This window comes from Mixophyes fleayi, chromosome 6 (genome assembly GCF_038048845.1).
Source record: "Mixophyes fleayi isolate aMixFle1 chromosome 6, aMixFle1.hap1, whole genome shotgun sequence".
NCBI lineage: Eukaryota > Metazoa > Chordata > Amphibia > Anura > Limnodynastidae > Mixophyes > Mixophyes fleayi.
Genome location: NC_134407.1, coordinates 38,111,580 through 38,136,027, shown reverse-complemented (window position 1 = coordinate 38,136,027; position 24,448 = coordinate 38,111,580). Strand labels below are relative to the sequence as shown.

The 24,448-nt window shown below is 40.0% G+C and overlaps 1 protein-coding gene across 2 annotated transcripts in view; it reads left to right on the top strand.

Annotated features, from left to right (window-relative positions):
- Positions 1-22,623, top strand: part of STYK1 (serine/threonine/tyrosine kinase 1) — a 46,023-nt gene extending 23,400 nt beyond the window's left edge. For both annotated transcript variants that reach the window (XM_075216319.1, XM_075216318.1), the window contains exons 2-10: positions 824-922; positions 4,692-4,820; positions 9,002-9,241; positions 11,098-11,279; positions 13,579-13,662; positions 16,314-16,522; positions 17,479-17,519; positions 20,423-20,519; positions 21,207-22,623. In XM_075216319.1, coding sequence (XP_075072420.1) covers positions 853-922; positions 4,692-4,820; positions 9,002-9,241; positions 11,098-11,279; positions 13,579-13,662; positions 16,314-16,522; positions 17,479-17,519; positions 20,423-20,519; positions 21,207-21,411 — 1,257 coding nt within the window. In that variant the 5' untranslated portion in view covers positions 824-852 and the 3' untranslated portion in view covers positions 21,412-22,623. The remainder of the gene's footprint in view (positions 1-823; positions 923-4,691; positions 4,821-9,001; positions 9,242-11,097; positions 11,280-13,578; positions 13,663-16,313; positions 16,523-17,478; positions 17,520-20,422; positions 20,520-21,206) is intronic.
- Positions 22,624-24,448: the final 1,825 nt, after the last annotated feature.

Genomic DNA, 24,448 nt, shown 5'->3' with positions numbered 1-24,448 from the left:
CAGTAAAATAATGCAGATGATGTGTCTTGCTTCTATTGGTCCAGGCTTCAGGAGGGTCCAGTGTAATGCAAGTCATAGGCCAGTTCAAGCGAAAATATCCAAAGGTGGGGGTCAACTCTCCAGGGGATGCACTCCAATTTTCCCGCCAAGAATCCAGTTTAAACTAGTCTATTAACATTACAGAGACAGTATCATTTTAAACATTTATTCCCTATAGTCGCTAACTAGAGTATGCAATGTGCAATCCCTTTGGCGAATGAACCGGGCAACTGCGGATGAATAGGGGATCAAATGATACTAATGATACTAAACATGAGATGTTTCCTGTAACCTGAACCTTTGATTTCACTAACATGTATATAACTTATAATATTAACCATAAATACTGCCACATTTCGACATAAATAACTATGTGTTGCAACTACAATTAATGTGTACTAATTAGAAATGTGTATGTTGGTGTGAATGCATGTATATGTGTAAAACCTGTTATTGCCACGTGTTACGGCTGGATACGCTTCACGCCGTAGCGTGCTCTACGCATAATTTACAGACAAAGACGATTAAGTTTACTGGATATTAACTGAAATGACTTTATCCAATTTGCTGACTTCGACAATACCAATAAGAAATAATGGATTGTGCGTGTGCCAAATTGGGCAATTGCTACATTATAGAAATGAAAAAGAATTCAAGGCACAAAATAAGCGTAAAAAATAATAGTAATCATAACATAGGGTTTGTAGCCAAAGAGGGTGTTTCATAATTCTTTAACTCTGTCATTTATTTGTGTTAAATGTGTCCTTTATTTTATCCTGTGTAGATTGTAACAAGTAACCCAAGTATTTAACAATGGATGAGCAACATTACCGACCCCCTGGACGTACCCTGCTGAACTGTTCCAGTACTGATCAACTCTGCCGTAAGTTATGCCCTATTCTTAACTGCTGAGCTATCACCTTCTATATAACATTACCTGACTCAGGAACTGATATAGAGAGGGGCTGCAACACAGTGAAGATTCCCAGGGTATAATGTATACTTTTAGCTTGAAAGATATGGCGTATATACCGTAAGCAGCAGAGGGCTTCAGTCTGAACCTCACTTCAGGTCATATAAAAACTGAGATAGCTTGCCCCAGGGATCGATATTTAGAAGTACATGTGTAAAGGGGACTTGGGCCTTTTATCACTTAAGTGTGGACTGCCAATTTATATTTAAATTAAACATACCAAAATGAAACTTCAAACTTTACAATATTAAAATCAATCATAAGGAGATATATTACTATTAGTTTTATAACTATAAACATCCCCGGATTATTAGAGGTTAATTATGTCACTGATATTATCCAATCGAAGAATTCCAGACTTTAATTTTGTGATTAGTCTCTGTGAGTTTAAAAATCCCGCTCTATGTTCCATACCAACTAAGCACCCCACTCCCTATACAATGTCTCCCCCACCTCTTTTTTTTTATACTCCACAGCAAATATTTTATAAAAAAAACCAATAAACATCTTTTTCAGTTAAAAATAAAAAAATCCCGCTCTTGAAATTAACCAATTTGTCTGGAAAAAACAATCACAGCGAAATGCGTGTCTTCATTTTGCTGTGTGCATTCAATCTCAGAATAATATTTTACTGTGTGAATTTGAATTACTATTTAGATGTTACCCTGGCTCTTAATTAGAGGAATCTAGAATTGTGTCCAATCCCAAAAATTAGTTTCTATATAGGTAGCTAGCAAATCACCCCCTACACTTTTATAGGTGTTTATAGCTATTATAGGGAGCTGGATACAGAGAACCGGCTATGATCCCTATTAACGATTAGGGAGCTAATACTAAGATAATACAAATTATAAAGGATCAGTATAGGATTATTTGAAACATCTTAAGAATGGGTTTACTACACACTGAAGAGAATTCCTATAAACTACTCTACAGGTGGTAACTGGTCCCCATCCGCCTACAAGCTATATGCTCTGCTTCCTCTAAGCTTTGCTGGAGGGGCTGTAGACAGGATGGCGCACTTCATCACATTTGGTGGTCTTGTCCCAAGATCGCAAGGTTCTGGCAAAAGGTTCACAATCTGATTCGTAACATTACTTTCTATCATTCTACCTCCATGCCTTTCTCACTCTCTCTCTTACATAGACCGATGACTGATGTTGATAAGTACACGCTGGCTATCATGGGTCATATAATTAATACTGCCAAGTGTTCCATAGCAGCTGCCTGGAAACTACCTTAGTCCCCTACTCTCCCAGAAATGATCAACAGTGTTTGGCAGGCATACCACTGTGAGTACATCACAAGTATCATTAATGACGACCTAACAAATTCTGTGCCATCTTGAGCCCATGGCTTTCTTACCACGGATCAGATGTCGGGCAACCCTCTTGCACACTGCCTGGTGAAGCTAGCCCCTTGGATAGCCTACAAGCTTAGCTTATGACACATTGCATGGTGCCAGGCCAGGTTTTCCTCCTCTCCCTCCTTCCCTGCTAACATGTCCCTTCTTCTCCTACACTGCTTATGGTCCTCTCTTAGACCTTTTGCCTTTCCTCCACCCCAGCTCCTCTCTTCCTCTCTCCATTCTTTCCATTTTTTTCCCACTTCCAATGTTTGTTTTATTGATTTTTGATTGTTCTCCATGAGTTTTTCTTTATGCTGTAAAAATCCTAGTAAAATATGTTTAAAAAAACAAAATGGGTTTACTATAAGTGGAGTTTATTGAAACATACCATAATATACCCTATAGAAATTACAAAAGGCACAATAATAGTAAATCATTAATATATAAGAGAAATTTTGTATGAATATAAAAGGATGAGAAATTCCATTTAATTAATAAGAGATCTTAGAATACACAAAGCATTTTAATCACAATTCACTTTATTTCATATTTTGGGGGGTATTCTATAGATGGGAGGAATGTAAAATTGTTCCTAAAATATCTTTGATGGAAAAACAATACAATTATATGCCATATTCTGTTACAAATTGTTATATAGGATGTAACAGTAACAATGACCCATTTCTAGTTTGTTTAGTCATTAAAAAAGTAAGTTTAAGTGCTTTATTGAGAGAATAAACATTCTTCTAAATATCCTTTTTTTATTACAGGATAATTTTCTTTTAATGTGAAATGTATTATATGTTATTTAGTTGGATACATAAATACATAAGAAGCAACTACGTCATGTGTATTCTATCAGTGGAGTTTTTTGTAGTGTAACTAACCACGTCCCATTTTGCTCATTACAATAAGAAGTGGAGGAAAATATGGTGATATAATGTTACAGAATATGGAGTACAAAGAAGACAATCCAAAAGATATGTTTAGACCAAATTTCATTCTCCTATTTAACAGAATATTCCCCAAGGTGTCCTCAGTGGTAGAAGTCCCAGGAGCAGAATTACACTAATCTGCATGTCAAGCTGCTACAGGGGGAATGAATAGAACTTTGGGGGCGCTATAGCAACATTTCCATCATCATCATCATTATCATCATCATTTATTTATATAGCGCCACTGATTCCGCAGCGCTGTACAGAGAACTCATTCACATCAGTCCCTGCCCCATGGAGCTTACAGTCTAAATTCCCTAATACACACACAGACAGAGAGAGAGAGAGAGAGAGACTGGGGTCAATTTTGATAGCAGACAATTAACCTACTAGTATGTTTTTGGAGTGTGAGAGGAAACCCACGCAAACACAGGGAGAACATACAAACTCCTCACAGATAAGGCCATGGTGGGGAATTGAACACATGACCCCAGTGCTGTGAGGCAGAAGTGCTAACCACTTAGCCACCGTTCTGCCCAATGTTCCCCTGAATGTTTCCACGAGAAACACCACTATCCTCGCCTCCCATTAATGGCAGGACACCTCCGAAAGGAGGCTCTTTAGCTCCCTGCTGACTGCAGACACCTAGGGACACTTAAAGTAACTTCAGGCACTGGTGTTTGTGCTTTATGTCCTCCCCTTCAGCCTAAACACACAGCCTCAGCTTGAGTGACTTCACAGACCCAAAATGCTGGGTACACAACCTGGGGGGTTGAGAGCTTGTGGACCAATAGGATATATAGCTATTCCTCTGTGGATAGTATAATATATATCTGGTATTTAAGAATATTTATTTATATACATAGTTGATTATTATATTTATTTTCTATTTATTTGGCATTGTGTAGTAATTCCCACAGCGCTATTCTTTCTTGTATTAGTTAGTGATTTTTCTTGTTTAAGGGTTTGCAACAGGCCCTGAATTAGCAGCAGTGGTAATTGCTACCTTGCATTTTTTTATTGTGGACTTTATTATAGAGTGTTGAAACATAATTAGAACCCTATTCTTGCTACAAGCGCCGGAGTTTGTCCCTCCCTTGTGGAAGCAATAGGAAGCTATTGGTCTGTGCAGTCACTTTGACCTTCAGTGTGACTTAACTAGGGTCACAAATGATACCAGAGCCCAATCCTCCCCCACCATAATCTAGGGAGGCCCAAACTTGTACCACCCCATCTTGGTGCCATGTCAGACACTGCAGACAGGATCAGTGCATAGAGAAGCAAAGTTAAATAAAAAATAGTCTACTACCCCTGACTGGGTAGTATACTTACCAAAAATAAGGTAATGTACCTTGCAGAATATTAAGCTCATTGAACTTTTTTTTTTCCTCTCTAGTTGTCCAGACATATCAGTATGAGGTGATCGTGGTCCCTGTCTTCCTAATTGGGGTTACCGTGATTCTACTTGTCATTATTCTTTTTTTCCGGTATCACGGAAGGAAATCCAAAATGAAACAGTCTCAAGGTAATTTATATTCTTAAAATGTTTTTCCAGCTCATTGGTTAATTAAAAAAATATCTATATAAAGCAATATTGTCCTGTATGCAGAAGTGACTATGAAATGTACATTATAATGATAAAAGCTAAATAACGTTATGAACTCTGTACTGTGCTACAGAGAAAAGATGAGCAAAATTTTGTTAAAACTGTTCCGTGGAATATTCCCCTAATTTCGCATTTGGGCACGGAATTTCAGAACTTATACACAAATACACATACATTGAGAAAGGTGAAGCGAAACCTTGAAGATTGTATGGCAGAAATGCCGTAGAAGTTCTAAAAGTTATTTGTTCGCTATTCCACTGCAAGTTCACTTATCTCTACTACAGAGGGGCGGTTGTTTATTAATATTGTTCGAAAAGGTTTATTTGCACTGAAAAAAATTGTGGACAATTATGTGAACAACTCTGGGCCACCCACCCAGCGCTGCCGCTTACCTTAGCAAGCGGCAGATGGGGAGCGGCGTCTCCTCTCCTGCTTGAACTTAAAATGATACATTTTAACTTTTGCAATGGTGAACACTACAGAACAGCAGTGGTTACAGATCAAATACTATTTAGTATTTTAAAATCTTATTTAGATTTATTTAGTGTTTCAAAATAAAAATATTTAAAAGCACTAATTTTATCTTGAACTCAAACCTTGAAAGCGAACAGCAAAACTCAAACAACGATCATCTATAATCAGCACACATGAGCTGCAAATTTAGTACCACACAAAGGGCTAGATTTACTAAACTGCGGGTTTGAAAAAGTGGAGATGTTGCGTAAAGCAACCAATCAGATTCTAGCTGTCATTTTGTAGAATGTACTAAATAAATGATAACTAGAATCTGATTGGTTGCTATAGGCAACATCTCCACTTTTTCAAACACGCGGTTTAGAAAATATACCCCAAAGTGTCTGAGTCATTAAAGAGAGCAAAGCATGAAAAAAGGAGTAACTTTGCACTGGGCAAAACCCATCCATGTTGCATTGTAGGCGTGAGGTAAATTTAAAAGGTGGGGACAGATTTATAATTGGGGAAGGGCATGTCCTAGATCAACTTTCAATTTCAGTGTAAAAATAAAGCCATTAAATATTTGTGTACTACATGAAAAAGCAGTCAGTATTTTGCTTATGAGCAAAATGATAAAATAATTTGCACCCCTTGCATTGTAGCATGGTTTATCCCAGAGAACATTTACTCTTTTTTTAGCCTTATTTTCCTTAATGACGCAGGCCCAAAGATTCTAAATTTTGAAGCATCTCTAGAAAATATGCAGAAATTGCTTTTTCCTTTGCACATCATACTTTCTGTAAACTGATTGTAATAAACCACCAAACCTTTACAGGATAATGTAATTAACCCTTGTTAATGCCATTGGGTCCCAGTTTCAATATATTGCCCACTAGCCGCTTTCCTGTGCTGCTCACTCACCAACCCCCCAACAATATAAAACATCACTGAACTAACCTCCAGCCCATTCATCACAGGTATAAATATATATTTGTGCTCTACCAGTGTTTAAAATGGTAATTGATTTTTGTTATGCTGGCAGGAATACATCAAAGTGTTAAGTTGTTGAAAACAGTGGAATATTGCATCTTCAGAAATGTTGTCAACTTAAGCTCATATCTACTGGCCTTTCCACAAAGTTGGGCTTGTCTGTGATATATTGCAATTCTTCTAAAATATATGTGACGATTCTTCCATTAAAAAGTCAGTGAATGGAATGCCAGTAATTTGATAACTAAAATCTTTATTATATATAGCCATAACCAGTCATATACACCTACATTATTATTTTCATTGTTTTATATATTTCATATATGCAAGAAAAGGGTTTTTATTGCAATGTATTGAATGCTGTCAATTATCTAAGTTGAAGCAGTAGTGGGAGTGGGTGTATACGGGGTTATGCCATACTGCCACCGATCCTACTGCCTTCATTGTAAAACTATTAAATTCCATTCACTTACATTCCTATTATGTTTTTCATACCACCACTTCCAAATTTCCATAACGAGACTTCTAAATTTCCACTTCTACCACTGAGTTGAAGTGAATGAAGCAATAGATTCTTTCTTCCAATTGGCAATTTACCATATCCTACTACAATAAATTGTTCTCTTCTACCAACAAGAGCAATAAAATTTGCAATTCAATCCTTTTAAAACTACTGTAGAAGATAATTAGTTGGTTTGTTATTGACTCATTTGGTAGGTAAATTATTATATATAAAAGTTACCATAGAGATATTCATTTGTGTTTTAGTCTGCAGCTCTTTATGTCCCGTAATATTGTTGATTCTTGCTTGGTTATATTGTTCACAAGTGTACAATACCTCTAAATAGGTAACTACAGTCAAAGCAGCCAAGAGAACAATATAATTAGAGACTAAGTCCTTCATGAATTTACGGCACATTACATTACCTTCTTTGTGATGCTGGGAAGATATCTTTTGTTATGGCTACTTGTTCCTGGACCATTTTCTCGTAACTGTTGGGCACACCGTTGTAGCCAATGGCTCAAAACTCCCTGAGCCAGGGTCCCCTGATATCTACCCACTATTATAACACCTATCAAACATGCAAATGACTAAAATCAAATTTACCTTGTCCACAAGGGTTTCACCTGTGTTGTCTGCCTTTCTGGGGGCTCTGTGAAATTTACACAGTGTCACAAGCCGCGGCGGCTCCGGGCACCGCCGCGACTCGCTTCCTCCACGTCCCGGCCGTCGTCATGACGACCGGGCAATGGTCGGGACGCTCTTTGCATGTAGCGCCACGCTCCGGCATCCAGGGCAGCCGGGCGCGTGTGCAAAGGGGTCAGTTAATTATTTTCCCCCTGTGTTGCTACACTCTCATTGGGCCATGCTTGTATTTAAGGCAGGAAGGGGCAAGCCTCCCTGCCGGTTATAGTCCCTGCTTCCCAGTATACTACCCTGCTCGTTCTCTGTATATCCTCTGATCTGATTTTTGTTGCTGACCTTTTGCCTGGAATTGACTACGTTTTTTGCCTGTGACCTTTTGACCCCTTGCTTGGATTTTGACCTCGTTTGTTCACTTGTGACCCCTGATCTTTGGCCTGGATACTGACACTGCTAGTTTGCCTGTGACCTATTTGACCCTTTTCTGGACCTCACTTCGTTTTCCTGGGGTTCCCACAGTCAGTGCGCAATTCACGACCCTCTGTAGTCTGCAGCCAAGTCTGTCCCCACCACTAGGGGCTCCAGCGAACACCAGGCTTCAGAGCAGACTCCGGGTTTTGTGGTGCTGGCTGTTGGGGTTCCTAACACACAGCCCCTTATCTGTTGCCCATGTCTGTCCCCCACCTGCCTAATACCCGCTCCTCCTGTCACCTGTCAGATCCTGTAAACTTGCCCTCTGGTCCCTTTTCTATGTCCCCCTTTTCTCTTGTGTATACCCATCCTTCATTTTCCCTCTTGTCTTCCACGTCCTCCTCTTGTGACTATGGAAAAACTACTACAGACTGTTTAGTAGCTCTTAGGGACTTTCTAGTTCAGACCTCTGGCTACAGTGCTATGCGATGACATCATTGCACAGAGCTCCCCATTTAGATAGTGCCTTACCACTGCTAAACAAGCCATGCTGGTGCTGGTGTTCCTTTGAGTTGGGAAAGGAACAGACAGCCCTGAGTCCCTGCAGTTTATTATAGAAGTCACAGCTGGGGACCTGGAGCCCCACTGACCATAACGTCACTTGTGGTAGTTGACACAGCTACCTTCACTGTTACATCACTAGTTTGGTTACTCCAACTAGTAACTTGGAATCAGAATGGAGTAGCAATGCCTTTATGCTACTAGAACTTAAAATATATTGATCACTCTCACCTTTACTGTCCCAACGCCCTAAACTTGGCCAACTGATTTGCCTTCAAGATCTGCGTCTTCCAGTCATAATTAATGTTAAAAAAGAATGTCATAACACGTTTGATCCACTACTTCAATACGACTATTGTATGTTATCTACAAAGCTTACATACCTACCTTTCATTGTCCTGTCTGTACTCTGTATATGTTGCTTGGCTGAATAAAGAGAATCTGGCAATCATTTGTTAATTGACCATTTAGTACCATCTTACAATAATGTTGGAGATTGTGTTCCTTTTCTGACCCTTACTCTGCTGCTGTCTGACTGCAGATCGGCTGTCCCAGCTGAGCCGCAGGGTCCCGAACTCAGGGATCTCTCTGGAAGAGGTGTCATTGGATAGTGTGCTGAGAACACGAGATCCCAGGCTGGTGGCTGTGGAGACTTCATGGGAGACCATCAGTAAGCCCCTGGAGCTGATAGGAGAAGGAAGGTTTGGTCCCATTTGCAGGACAGTGCTGAGAGGGAGCAATGGAGGGCAAGACAGAAATATTGTTATCAAACAACTGAAAGGTAAGACCATAAAACACCCTACAGGATTAACACATCTATGTTTCATTCTCCTATTTTTATATTTCAGTATACAATATGTAGTATACTTACCTACATAGCATATATTTTTTTACTGTAAGTAACAGACTGATGAAGCTTGCTTGTATTAGACAAACAATCAAGCTCCTGTCACTAGGATTGTCAATTAACTGCATCTAACCATGACTCATGTTAAGCAAAATAATGTACACATGTGATCCTGCTGCTCAACTCTGTTGCTGAATGACAATCTGATCAATTTGTCTTGTGTGTGTCTAACATGAAATGCAGAATGACTGGATCTGTTCATGTGTGGGGTACTTTACATGTATTATATTCGGAAACACAAAGGGCACAAAGAATTTTATTTTGCTACTGCAATATATGGCAACTTTTAAAGGAAAAAAAAATATTTGAAAAAAGATACAGTGAATGTCTTCAACAAAAAAGGACCATGAAGACATTTCCAACATACTTGTCTAGTGTCAGTTCCAATGGGCCATGCTCGAAAGCTTGAGCTAGGGCGTGCACACATAATCATGGGATCAACCACTACCATGCTACGTATGGACTGCTCCTTTCCCTCTACCGTGTGCCGAAAGGCTCTGCCACCTAAGAGGTCGCAGAAGTTACGTTTGCTCCATGTTATGAGCAGAGCTACGTTGTATGTAATAACCAAATATGTCAAACACCACTCTGCTTCAAAAGTGGAACAATGCGGCTCTATGTATATGAGTCATAGCCTGTATCATATTTATTATTTTGTTGTGATGGTCCTCAAATGGTCCTAAAATGTTGGTTAGTCTGTGTTCAGGCTGGGCTACAGATTATTTTGACCCAGCATCCTTTTTATGTTACCCCAGGTCAAAATCTTTTACAATCAGTCTGATAAAAATGTAACTGGTGGTTCCCTATGTGATAAACTACACTTAGCACACTTTCCTGCAAGATTTGGATGAAAGTCTTTTCACAAAGTTGTAGGAGAAAGTGAACTGATCTGTGTTTGCATTTCTGATTGATGGTGGGCCAAAATTATCAAAGTAGCCAAGTATAAGCTGCATTTGCCAGATTACTGCAGGTTTTTACTGCTGTAAAAAGGAGACACTTGGGCAAGGGCTACAGAAGCAGAAGTGGGTCAACAATGCATAAAGTCAGTCTGATAACTGTAATTGCTGACCATCATGTGAAGCCTACTTATGTCACACTCTACTGCAAGAATTCACAGCACCCTGCAGGCTTTTCCTACAGTGACAGATGTGGCGCATGTAGTTGGTCCCACAAGGAGTAGACTGTTGCATTCATATCATACTGGTCGCATGGGGTTTTGTCCCACAGTTACTTGTAAGCAACCATCGCTAAAGATCATCCAATTTCCACAGTTCTCAGTCTGGCACTAGAGTTTCTCTCTACAGTTAACACTATAACAAAGAGGAAGAGCATGAGAACAAAACACTAAACATACATAAGCATTTTTCAATTACATTGTTTCTTTTATATTTAAAATCTGATGCTGGTGGCACTTACAAATCCACAAAGTATATTGCTATGGAAGGTTTGTATAACAGTATAAATGTTTTTACCATACCCAAAGCCCACCAAAATCTATTACCTGCATTCACTCTTCCAGGTAATTCTGAGCCCTAGGCATTCGCCAAGGCTACCTCAGCACTTGCCCACGACAGCAGTAAAACCTCCGTTGCTGATATGTGTGACCCTGTACATATATCTGTTACCCTGTACATATATCTGTATCACTTACTTTTGTTTGTGTTGCAATTGTTTACAGTTCCTTTGCTTTTCTTTTAACTTCTTTGTAATTGATGTTTTGATTCCTCTAGGCACTGCTGATCCAAGCGACGTCCGTCATTTCCTGCAAAGGGCAGCATTTCAGTTATGGTTGGGCCCACACCCTCACTTGGTGGAGATTATTGGGTGCTGCTCTGAAGCAAAGCCTTTTTGCATGGTCCTCGAGAGCGTGGAGCCTGGGTCTCTCCTGCAGTTTCTATGGGATTGCCGCAAGGTGAGTTAAAGCACAGAGGGCATGGGAAAAATTCTTAAAGGGCATATCATACCACCTGCCATATTTGTTACACTTGAAAATGTTTTGTTTTTTTTGTTTTTTTTGCAACTAGAACTACCTACCTACCTGCATTATTTTTCAATTTATTGATAAATTGAATAGCTATACTGTTCCTAGTTTCAAATAGAATTTGCCTTACAGCTAGGGGAAACATTCTCATCATGCAGACAGTTGATGCACAAAGAATTCCGCCCCTAACTCCCGGTAGCCATAACTTGATAAATATAACAGGTAGGTAGTTCTATCTGATAAACAGATGTGATCTTCTGGGATATTGTACCTGTTACATCAGTAAAAGCTATTAAATAAGAATAATAGTCGCTAAAACTCATGACCTTTTTCTTTTTGGAAAAGTAATTTTATACAGAGCCAAACCCCTATCCTGACTTTAAGACTGTGAATAACAAATATTTTCAGGAAACACCTGTCTCAAACATGTCTATATAAATGTTTGAACTAGTAATCATAATCAAAAATATTTTATGTTGTTTATACAAGTGCTGTTCTGTGTTGGTTTTCTGGGATTGTTCTGCACACAACAGAGTCATTATAGGTCCATCTATACAGAGCAAAATGTTGTAACCTTTTATATGTGTTTAATATCAGAGTAAAAAGATAAAGAGATAACATTATAAAGAAGGATATTATAATATTGAGCATTACAAAGCATAGACATCCGTGTTTTCTCAATGTTTAATTGACTGTGGTATTATGTATAAATGTTCCTTCCTATATAAAGTGCACCAAAACGGTGCCAAAGATGTTCCATTGAAAGTAATGGCCAATGCTCAATCCCTGACATCTCAGTGGACATAAAAGTTAAAGTAACCAGGCATCAGAAGGCCAACTATAAATATCCTGTCTCCAAACCTTCAAAGTCTATTTGCTCCACTAAACTAAATCTCATTTCTGCATATAACATACCTCACATCTGTTCCGATTTTGGCGTAACAGTCCTTATTGGCAGACCCTGAAAACAATGCAGCTATCTTGCTATCACCAAGAACACCTTAATCCATCCATCCAATTTCTGCTCCTCTGCACTCGCTGGCATTAATGTGAACCCGTAATAGGCCCACGATGTAACAAAAGTGAACACATTTTGCACAGCATTGCATTTTTCCACCTTAGTAAATGATCCTGTCTGTTATGCATTTCGTACAATCATTATTGAATAAACGATTGTAGTACGTGTTTGAAATATTTTTGTTGAAATATTATTGTTATTGCTTTGCAACTATACTACCATGTTTCATTATACATTGGCTACTGGGGGCACTGTTGCATCAGAATCTATAAAGATAATTTACAAACTGCATAACTATTGGGCACACGCATCCTTTTTGTACCAATGCCCTTAACTGTCCACATTGTGCATAACACGCCCACATTGTGCATAACACGCCCACATTTGGGTTTGTGGCTTAAGTGTGATAGACACAGAAGAAACATCACTACAGGATCAAACCTTTTTCTAGATATCTACAGATTATTTTCTTGATAACTTTCATGCCCTGCAGAACTTTCTCTATAATTAAAAAAAAGAGGAATAGCTAGTTGTTAAGGGAACTCCTTAAAAACGTTGGGGAACAGGTTTGAGGACTTACATTCAGAATGAACACAATCTGAACATAATGAGTAGAACACAACACAAGGTTCTACACACTTTACAAATACAGATGCAGTGAATGATAATGTGCTGTACCAGGAAATGCTAGCAGTGGGAAAGTCCCTGCTCTGTTGAAATCACAATGTTATATATCTATGTAGCAAGTGACACCCCCAACACAGGTTAGACAACTGGGAAATATATTGGCTTAGAGGATTGAAGAACTATACTGTATACTAATCAGGGGCGCACGGAGGATTGTCGGGGGGGGGGGGGTCGACCCCCCCCCCCAAAAAAAAGAACAACCCAACCCGCGCGAGAGCTACTGCGCATGCGCCCGGGCATGCGCATCAGCTCCGTTTAGGCAGCGCTGTCCCATACGCCAGCCGCGGCGCTATCAAAGAAGCATCCGCGGCGGTGCTGTATACACTACAGCACCACCATGGACGCTTCTTTGACAGCGCCGCGGTTGCTGTATAGGACAGTGCCGCTATAGTGGCCATTTAGTTAGCGCAGGGGGGGGGGTTTCTGGAGACTCAGTAACCCCCCCTGCGTGCGCCACTGCTGATATACTAACTATACTGAACTACACTATGAATCGTATATAAACACCATATTTTTCTCTGTCAGGATTTCATATCAATGGATGGACTACTCTATGACATCACCGAGTGTCAAGTTTACATCATAGCACTGCAGATCCTTTCCGCACTGGTATGTGTAACATATATTTCTGCAAGACTTGTATTGTTCGGTTTTTTATCTTCCTATGCCTCTCCTGTCTCTCCAACCTACTCAGGGTTACAGATATGTATGCCTTGTGTTAAATGTCATGCACAAACAAAGTAATGTAAATATTTTGTTTCATATAGAGGTGTGTTGACACCACAATCTTCTTGTTTCACTTTGACAGGAACAACACATTACATACATAAATAAATAAATAAATAAATAGAGAATGCTGACTGCAGATTAAGACCAAGGGGTATAGTTACTAAACTGTGGGTTTGAAAAAGTGGAGATATTACCTATAGCAACCAATCAGACTCTAGTTTTCATTTATTTAGTTCATTCTACAAAATGACAGCCACAGTGCCGTAACTAGACATTTTGGTGCCCTGGGCGAGACAGGGCACCGGCGCCCCCCCTTCTAAGTGGGAGTGACATTTGACAAGTGGGTGTGGCCAACCTAATGTGTGGGTGTGGCTAGCACTTTACAAAGAGAGAGAGACTATCATTACTGGGCGGCACAGTGGTTAGCATTGCAGAATAACAGCAATTGTACTGTAAATTTGGCCAATGTTTGCTGCTTAAGGGACAAACTTGTTCAAGATCTGGAATTGTCTCTGTAACTTAGGGATAGTACTTTGTACCTAGGTAAGTTAGTGCAGCAAATTTTAAAGGATAGTCAACTTTTGGGGAAGTCACAACATTCACCTCTCTTTAACTAGTGCTTTTGGCATCAAATCAAATGTTAGCTTTAGTTTAGTAAGTTAGACATTCAGGCAGCCTAAAACCTCTCCATGTGGTACTAGCCGAGCAAAGAACTAACATGTACACAATGAGCAGATTGACTTTTATGTGATTATGGGGGAAATCAAGCTCATTTTGGGGTCACACACATGACTATATCAGGGCATATTGCAGTTATTGCTGCTATTTTAACCAACCAACCTAAGCTACGTGATTTGCTCCACAGCAGTTGTGATGTTTTACTGCACACTTCTGCTTATCTGGGCTCTATATATTTTGGTCAAATCAAAAGTGAATCTAGAAACTGAGACCAATTACCATTTTATTAAAATTAACTATGCCATCAAAAAGATACTGAAATAATCCTGTAGGTGTCATATATAACAAAAAGGTAAAGCAATTGCGCTCAATTATCTTGTAGTAAATAAAAATATTGAAGACTTCAAATGGTAATGATGTTGCGATTGTAACATGGATTAAAACAATAACATTTATTAATACATCCAAATAAATAAATAAAAGGAATGGTCATTCAATATAGTGCAAAAACATAAACATAGCAACCAGTGCTTATATTCCACACAACAAAGTCCGGGGGTCCAATTGTATCGGGGCATAAGAGGCTGCTGCAAATAACCTTGTGTAAAGATAGTATGTCCTTTTGGTCCAAACAAGTGGCTATATATTGGAGGAAAAATAGGGTTCAATAGCAGACTAAAAACCAACCTCAAATAGTCCAGCAGTATGATTGGAGTCCAGCGGTGTCCTTAATCTAATTAACGGTGCAGGGATCCCCGTTCTATTGCACAGCGCTGACCGCGCTCATGAGGTAAATCCTCGGTGTCATATATAAAATTTGCCAAAAGCATACCTGGAATAGCTTGGCGCTTCTGCCCGCAGTGGAACAAGCAGGAAGTTCGGCAATCAAATGCCGGACTTCCTGTCAGTGGAACGCATATGCGTTCTACTGACAGGAAGTCCGGCATTTGAATGGCGAACTTCCTGCTTTCGGTGGAATGCACATGCGTTCCACTGCGGGCAGAAGCGCCAAGCTATTCCAGGTATTGAGGAATCGATTGTTGCTTGGGTATCGGACAGCTGCGCCCCCTTGAGCTTGCGCTCGGAGCGGTCGCGCCGTCGTCGTTACGGCTCTGGACAGCCATAATATGATTGGTTGCTATAAGCAACATCTTCACATTTTTAAACCCACAGTTTAGTAAATATACCTTCAGTTGTTTTTTCTGTACTTCTGGTTAATAATCATTTAGGCAGTTACTGAAAGTTTGTTCAAAGTGTTCTTTTAGTAAAATCATCTTCTAACTCCTGAGCTTTCCCCTTACCTGTTTGTATCTTCTTTTGCTCCAGAATTCAAAGGACACTTGTTACCAGCAAACAGGGGCAACCATTATGTGAATTTAGCCAATAGTGCAAATTTAGTTTATCAATACTATATGAATTAGCGACAGTGGTTTAGCCCACAAAATTGCTGCCGTCACTGCCTGTTGGCAACAGGTACACTTAAAAATATTCTGAAAAATATTCCCCTCTTTTGTAAAATGTTTTAATCTATAAACAAATGGGCTGATCCTTCCAGTTGTTCTAAATGCTCTAGTTAGTGCAGTCTTCCAACTGGATTTACCAACATCCCTGTTAATGATCCAATTAATTTTGATTGGCTTGGTATTGGGTTTCATGTTCGTTTGGGAGCCATGCATGTTGGAACATTAGGTCCCTTGCCCGATATCATCACCGATAATCCAGCGTGTGTAGCATAACTTCATTAAAAGTTTCAGTCATGTCCCCCCTGTCTCTTCTGTCCTTCTTGCTGTACAAATGTTTCGCTTGGTATGCACTCCAAAATCTGATAACAACCAAACCTGTTTCTCTTACAGGAGTTCCTGCATGAACGTAGTCTGGTTCATGGAGATGTAGCAGCTCGGAATGTCATTATCCATCGGAATTTTACTACCAAACTGACAGGACTGGGTGGAGCCTGTGAAATGCATTTAAAAGGATCTTTCCCCACCCGACGTCCTGCCCCACTGAAATGGATGTCCCCTGAACGCCTCCTTCACTTATCTGTTACAGACAAATCTGATGTGTGAGTAAATTGACCTTGTGGTAGATTTACTAAAACTTCTAAAAAGGAAAAGTGAAGCTGTTGCCCATAGCAACCAATCATGTTCTAGCTATCAGCATAGAATAGAATGTACTAGATAAGTGATAACTAGAATCTGATTGGTTACTATGGACATGCCATCACACAACACTCTCCCAATGAGTCAATACTCTTCTCCTTTGTCTTTAATACGAATAACATTTACCATGTCCCTGTTTACTCAATACTTTACTTTTTATACACATAAACTAGAGACTATCCCAGAGATAGCTTTGCAGAGGGCTGGTCCCTTGGGCATTTTCAAGTGGTTTGTTAATTCGTTTAATAAGATTGGCAATTTGAAGAGCAGAATTAAACCAGAAAATATATTCTTAGAGATAATTAACCCTTTCACTGTGACCAGCATTCTAGCTCAGTGGTGACCTATGACTTGGCTTGTCTGACTCCCAAGTTAGTTGGAAAAAGTTGTTTAAGTTCCTTTTATATGTCTAATTATCATTTCTGAAGATGAGAAAGGCGGCACATTTCTATTCAAGGGGTTAAGTTCAATTTAGGATTAGTTCACTTGGACAATGTTTCAGTAGCTGCAATAAAATTGCACAGAAAGGCATTTCATTTTCTGTTCTTTACATACAAAGTTATGTGAACATTATTATAGAAAGTGATATGTTAGTAGCATATTTATTGTTTAGTAAATAAGTTCGCAAGAGTTGCCATTTAATGGCAATTAGAGATGAGGCTCACCTCTGATGAACAATTTATAACTTGATTTCTCCAGATGTACACAAACAATTAAACATATGGAGAAATGTAATAGTTTGTGCAGCAATATGTGATTGATTGTTGGAAGTGTTTTAGTAAATGTGAGATTTGTATCAGCTCATCTTGTATAAATAATACACTATTTGTTTACAGTTATTTTCCTTTATTTTTATCAGGTGGTCTTTTGGAATTCTCCTTTATGAGATAATAACTTTGGGTAAGCCCTGACTCTCTCTCTCTGTGTTGTGCGTATTAATTGTAACCATAAGTGAAGAATCAGTCATTACAGTCTTAGAAAAGCTATAGAGTGCTTGGAAGTATATTCACCAGAGTGACATTACTGTTTTGAACGTAATACCTACAATAATTCTATTAATTTAAAACTATTTTAGTAGCATTGTTTTGTGACGTATTTAAATAGAGAATCTATTTTTATTTTAAACAAACATCTGATTTGATTATTTACACTGATGTCAGCTTAATTTCTAGCCCCCTGCTGGCAGCTGCTGGAACTAAAGGCAATGCTACTCAGGAATGCCAACTCTGCTCCTTCTCCTCACACGATTTTGTGTTTTAGAGATTTCCATCTGTGGGGACACTATAATTAGAGTTTGTGCCAAATAGTTTAATTCGACTATGCATGGTTAGTGAAATCCTCAGAATGGAAGGTAATTGGGGATACTTCCAGACAAAAACTGTGAAACCTTGATCTATTGGCATATTGAAATGATGGTAACAACTAATCATAATGAACAGTTTACCATGAATAATTGCTTCTCTTAGCCTAAGACTTATCAATTATTCTAAGTGGTTCTGTTATAGTAAAGGCATTTTTAGAGGGTATCATAGTCCCAAAAACTCAAATGTAGAACAAGCAAAAACAGAACAGAAGTGAGATTGTGACAAAAGGTTATATTTAGTAGAAATGTCCTAAATCATTTTTTATCTTGTGGCAAAAATAGTAACAGTACATATATTATTATTATTATCATCATCATCATCATCCTTCTCCTCCTCATCATCCATTCTTCATTTCCTGCTCAATTGTGGGACAATTGATTAAAGTCAGGACTTCTTGCCAGTCCTGACTGCGGAATGTTGGGAGTTATGACTCACAAGGCAGAGGAACGGTGAACGGGTGGGTCCCACACGCACCTGCCATGAGTATGCGTGGCCATGAAGGGGTGTATTTAGGGGAGGAAGAGGTTTTTGGAGGACTCATTAGTCATGCCCTTTGGGACTTGACATGATCATGATGTGGCCTGATCATCTCTTCTTGTTCAGAGGGCTTAACATATCAATGTGCTTCATTTTGAGACATATTTTAGGCGAAAAATCTTAAAGTCTTGATGAATAAGGAGGGGGGCGTGAAGCATCTTGTAGTGACACTTTTTCTATTTCCGCTACGAATTTCCATGTGGGCCTGCATTGCCACAAATGTCAAGCAGGCATTTTACAAGGTTAGTTACTAATGGCAGATTAGGGTTGTACACTTATGTATGCACTACATGCATACAGTGAGGGCCAACAGGCGGCCCTAGGGCCACATGCGGCCCTCTGAGCATACATCTGTGGCCCCCAGCTCCTTCCTTCTTTATTGTCAGATTTGTCTGTTATAGCTTGTAACACTTTTTTAAAATGCCAGCTGATATATTATTACAAAGAAGTGTCTCTTTCTTTCTTAATTATTTAATCTTTTAATGAAATTAGGGGTAATGTGAAGGCTAGACGGTTCCACCATGCCGCCCCTGGGGTGTACCTGGCTGCCCATCACTGCACTAAACAAACCCATCTGTGTATTTGTGTTTAACGGAATGTGCTTCAAATCACAATATTCTAAGGTTAGGAAATGTTGTTCAGTGGTAACAAAAGGACAAGAACAAACTCTTTGCGGTATAAGATATATAGGGCATATTTCTTCTGACATACACATAGAGCATGGACTATACTACATGCCTCTACTCCAAGATGAGATTGTCTTCTATATGCTGCTAATTATATATATTTGATTTCATGCTAAAAATGCCATAATGGAGTTTATCTGACTTTCTGATATCAAATGCAAATAACCCTTACTTTAAGGAGTGCTCATCTCCAGGTATATAGTGGTGGGATTCAAATAAATTAACAACCGGTTCTCTGCCCTTATGACCGTTTTAAGTATACAAAAAGATATGCCGAAAGATAGTTTAATATTTCATGCATTTAATACTCAAATTAATATGTATTTAATGCATATTAATATTCAAATAATTTAATACTCAAATAATATTTTATGCTGCTAAAATCAAGATAATAATAGAGTCATGTTATGCCACACAATAGTGTCCCCAATTCAAATTATGCCACAGTGATGCCCCTCTTTATCACACTCTGCCATGCTCCCTTTGCTCCCCTTTCATACTCTGCCATGCTGCCTTTGTTCCCCTTTCATACTCTGCCATGCTGCCTCTGCTCCCCTTTCACACTCTGCCATGCTGCCTTTGCTCCCCTTTCACACTCTGCCATGCTGCCTTTGCTCCTCTTTCACACTCTGCCATGCTGCCTTTGTTCCCCTTTTACACTCTGCCATGCTGCCTTTGCTCCCTTTCACACTCTGCCATGCTGCCTTTGTTCCCCTTTCATACTCTGCCATGCTGCCTTTGCTCCCTTCACACTCTGCCATGCTGCCTGTGCTCTCTCTTCACTCTGCCATACTGCTTTTACCCCAGAACTTAGCTTGTGTCCTAAGTAAATAGAATAAAATAAAATGGTAGGTTAGATATAAAGACTGCAATAAATTCTATAATATCAATATAAAACCAATATATTCAATAAATTCAGCATATATAAACAGTCACAATAACCAAAGACTGGGCCTGTTAAAATCAACATAAACGTATTTATCATATCCATTTTTTAAATTTTACTAACAAGATATGTGTAAACCAGCTTTAGGTAAAAGAACAAATTCAGAGCCCAAGTTACAATTCTTGTTTCAGTTATTTGTTCTGTTGAGTTATCTGTTTAGAGATTGGAGCATATTTCAAGCTATGGACTAAAATATTTACTAGGATCCCTGTAGTTTTACTAACATACAGTCCCATAGAACACTGAATGTCTTTACCTTTTGTATTGCAGGTGCTCCTCCATACCCTGAGGTTCCTCCATCCCAAATCTTGCAGCACTTACAGCGTGGTAACGTCATGAAGAGACCCTCCAGCTGCAAACAAACTTTGTAAGGAACAGACGTTTGTCATTGGTATTCTGACTCCATTGCCCATCACTTCCCATCTTACATGTTTTTATTTTCATTGTATTTCTTTCCCTTCTTTCATTTCATCATTTTAGTTTGTTTTCACTTATTTATTTTAGATCCAGCGAAGGAACAGTTGACCTTTTCTCTATGACTCATGAATACTTTTTCTCTCATGCTGTTTATTTGCAAAGTGGGATATTCTTTAAAAGTGGAGAAATGTAAATGTTACCTTGTCTTTAGGATGTTCCTTCTTGTACTCCTACATATTCTAGAACCTCATATCATCATTAATTTCTCCCTTTTTCCTTAATCTAATGAGTCCTAATTAAAAGCATTTTAATAGAATATGATGTCAAATTGTATAGTCATTCCATCAGTCATCGTTAAGAACCTTTATCCATTCCCTTCACTTGTGTGGAGCATTCTCCATAGTAATCAGGGGCACCCTGGGCTGGGGGGTAGGGGGTCATCTGCCCCCCGGGCCTGTTTCATAGTGAGCTACCTTGGGCTGGGTCACTGGGCTACCTTTTTCATACATTAACTTATTGTTATTTATTAGGCTGCTGAGCCGAGTCTTGCCTCTCGGCTAAAATTTGCCAGCCAGTCCCAGTTAGATAGTAATCCAATTATTGTCACACTCCCCATTCATGACTTTATTTTTTCCAGATACAACATTATGAAGTCGTGCTGGACCTGGACGGCAGCAGACCGGATTTCCCTTTCAGAGCTGCACAAACGACTAGAGAGTGGGAAGAAAACCTCCAACGATCGGACGGTGCTACAGGTCCCTGAACTGATAGTGCCAGAGCTGTATGAGGGCGTCGCTGGGACAGAAGCTGTCAAAATGGAGACTGATTACACGGTCCTGTAGCAGCAAAGTCTTGGAGGATTGAGTTACCTGGACTCATATTAATAGACTTGAAAATAATTTATTTATGTGGATGAAGAAAGACTTTTTTTAATGAAGGGCTATTTCTTGTCTTACTAGGAGACATGAAGTGTGAGAGACAAGTATAGGCGCACAGTGATCTTATCATAGGAATGTTACATTAACCTTTGCCAATGGTCCCTCGGACAGTGATGAAGTCAGAGAAGACCGTCCTGTGTTTATAAACACCTATATTACCACCGATGCACCAATGGAAACTGGCAGCCCTGCTCACCGGTCACAATTCTCAATCAAGTTCCATTTTCTTCTCAGTTTACAATTTTCTTTTTTTCTTTTTAACTTTCACTTGGACCTAGAGACTTGTCCTTCGGAAAAAACATTGGATCAAAATTGATAACAATAATAATTGCACATAAATACGTTTTGGCCTCTTTTGTTTTTTTGTTCATAATGTGGCCTAAAGATTTCAAGTCTGTAAACCACATACCTTATAGTAAATTCTCTTTTCAATTCATGAAAGGCTCCTGCATCTAGATACAATTTTTAATACTCTATAATGCATCTGTCTCATTGGTGATCTGCACTGATTAATTTTAAAATCTTTGGGGGAAATTATAGAATTAAGTCAGATATTTTCAAAATAAATCCATTTTGTTCTAACTCAATTTTGATTTAGAACAAGGCTTGCAGAGTAATCAAAACGCATCTGGCAAGTACACAAATTGGAGGCAGCCATTTTTTCACTGAGAACCAATGACACTGCTGATGTGGCAGCCTATTCATTCTTGAGGCACCAGTGACACTTTGAAGTGGCCAATGCACAAGGTAGACATGTCACTGGTTTCTGGGACCACAAATGGCGGCCTTCACTGTGTGTAAGTAACAGTTTTATTTTAGCAATGAAGCAGTGACTGTAGAAACTCTACAGGAAGTGTCAAGTATGATGGGATGATTCTGAGAGCTGTGCGTAAGTGAAATGTATTATTCAGGACTTCTCAGGATTTACAGTACTACCAGTACCTCCAGCTTTAGTCGAGGGTCAGTTGCTGGCAACGAGGCTTACTGAGGCGTCATGTTAGCCATAGAATTTTCCAATATCTCTGGAGGCTGCAAATGTGTAAATATGTGCAGAAGAAAGTTGCACCTTATGTAGTAAACATATTGTATATTTAATAAAATATTTTTGTTTGCTAATGTTTAGAGTTCTTTATGCGGCTGTGCTTCTCATCTGGGACTCTACTCATACCTGCTCTGCTGTATTTCATACTTCCCTACTCTTTCGGAATGTCCGGGACACTCTGAACCTTGGGAGAGTTGGCCACCCTTCCAGATCCCACTTCACTTTATTATAACGGGGGATGGGCCTTGATGACATGATTAACGTTCAGACACCGCCTCATTGTGCAAGGACGCAATTTGCGTCATTGTGTATTGTGCATAGGTGCAAGCTGTGGTGATGTAAATTACGCCATCATGCCTCCCACACTTGCTCTCTAGACCTCCCCTCCAGGAGATCCCAAAAGTATTGGGCAATAAGTTATATTCTAATACTGAATGCTACTTGCCTGGCCTCTGACAATATTCTGGATTTGATTTGTAACCTGATGCTTGTATTGCTTCACAATGTCCTCCTTGCTCCAACAGACAGCGTTGTTGTCAATGTCCCACCTCTCAGAATGAGAAATTCATGCTAATGGAAGTTCACAGCGGAGAGGCATCGACACAGAAGGTTAAAGTGGGTCCTGTTCATAAGAGATAACAATATAAAGGGAAGATCTGAAACATAGTAAGTGGTACAAGCCGGCTGAAAGTGTTGCAATAAGAAAGCCTTAGAGCAGTGGTGCACAACACATGCCCACAAACCGGATCAAAACAGAACATATATCAATGGGGGCCTGACCAAGTCATTAAAAGGGAGCATGTGTCACAATGGTGGGAGATGGGAGAATATGTTACTAAACAGGGGAGTGAAAAGAATGTGCTGCTACAGGGAGGAAAGCAGAGAAAGTGCTGCTACAGAGAGGACAGCCGAGAATGTGCTGCTACAGGCAAGAGAGGGACAATGTGCTGTTACACAGAGGAGAGGGGAGAATGTGCGGCTACACAGAGGAGAGGGGAGAATGTGCTGCTGCACAGAGGAGAGGGAAGAATATGCTGCTACACAGAGGAGAGGGGAGAATATGCTGCTACAGGGAGGACAGCGGAGAATGTGCTGCTACAGGCAAGAGAGGGACAATGTGGTGTTACACAGAGGAGAGGGGACCAAGTTCTGCTACACAGAGGAGAGGGGAGAATGTGCTGTTACACAGAGGAGAGGGGACCAAGTTCTGCTACACAGAGGAGAGGGGAGAATGTGCGGCTACACAGAGGAGAGGGGAGAATGTGCGGCTACACAGAGGAGAGGGGAGAATGTGCGGCTACACAGAGGAGAGGGGAGAATGTGCGGCTACACAGAGCAGAGGGGAGAATGTGCGGCTACACAGAGCAGAGGGGAGAATGTGCTGCTACAGAGGAGAGAGTAGAATGTGCTGCTACACAGAGGAGAGGGGAGAATGTGCTGTTACACAGAGGAGAGGGGACCAAGTTCTGCTACACAGAGGAGAGGGGAGAATGTGCAGCTACACAGAGGAGAGGGGAGAATGTGCGGCTACAGAGGAGAGAGTAGAATGTGCTGCTACACAGAGGAGAGGGGAGAATGTGCTGCTGCTACACAGAGGAGAGGGGAGAATGTGCTGCTACACAGAGGAGAGGGGAGAATGTGCTGCTACACAGAGGAGAGGGGAGAATGTGCTGCTACACAGAGGAGAGGGGAGAATGTGCTGCTACACAGAGGAGAGGGGAGAATGTGCTGCTACACAGAAGAGAGGGCAGAAAGTGCTGCTGCACAGAGGAGTGGGGAGAATGTGCTGTTACACAGAGGAGAGAGGAGAATGTGCTGTTACACAGAGAAGAGGGGAGAATGTGCTGCAGCACAGAGGAGAGGGGAGAATGTGCTGCTACACAGAGGAGAGGGGAGAAT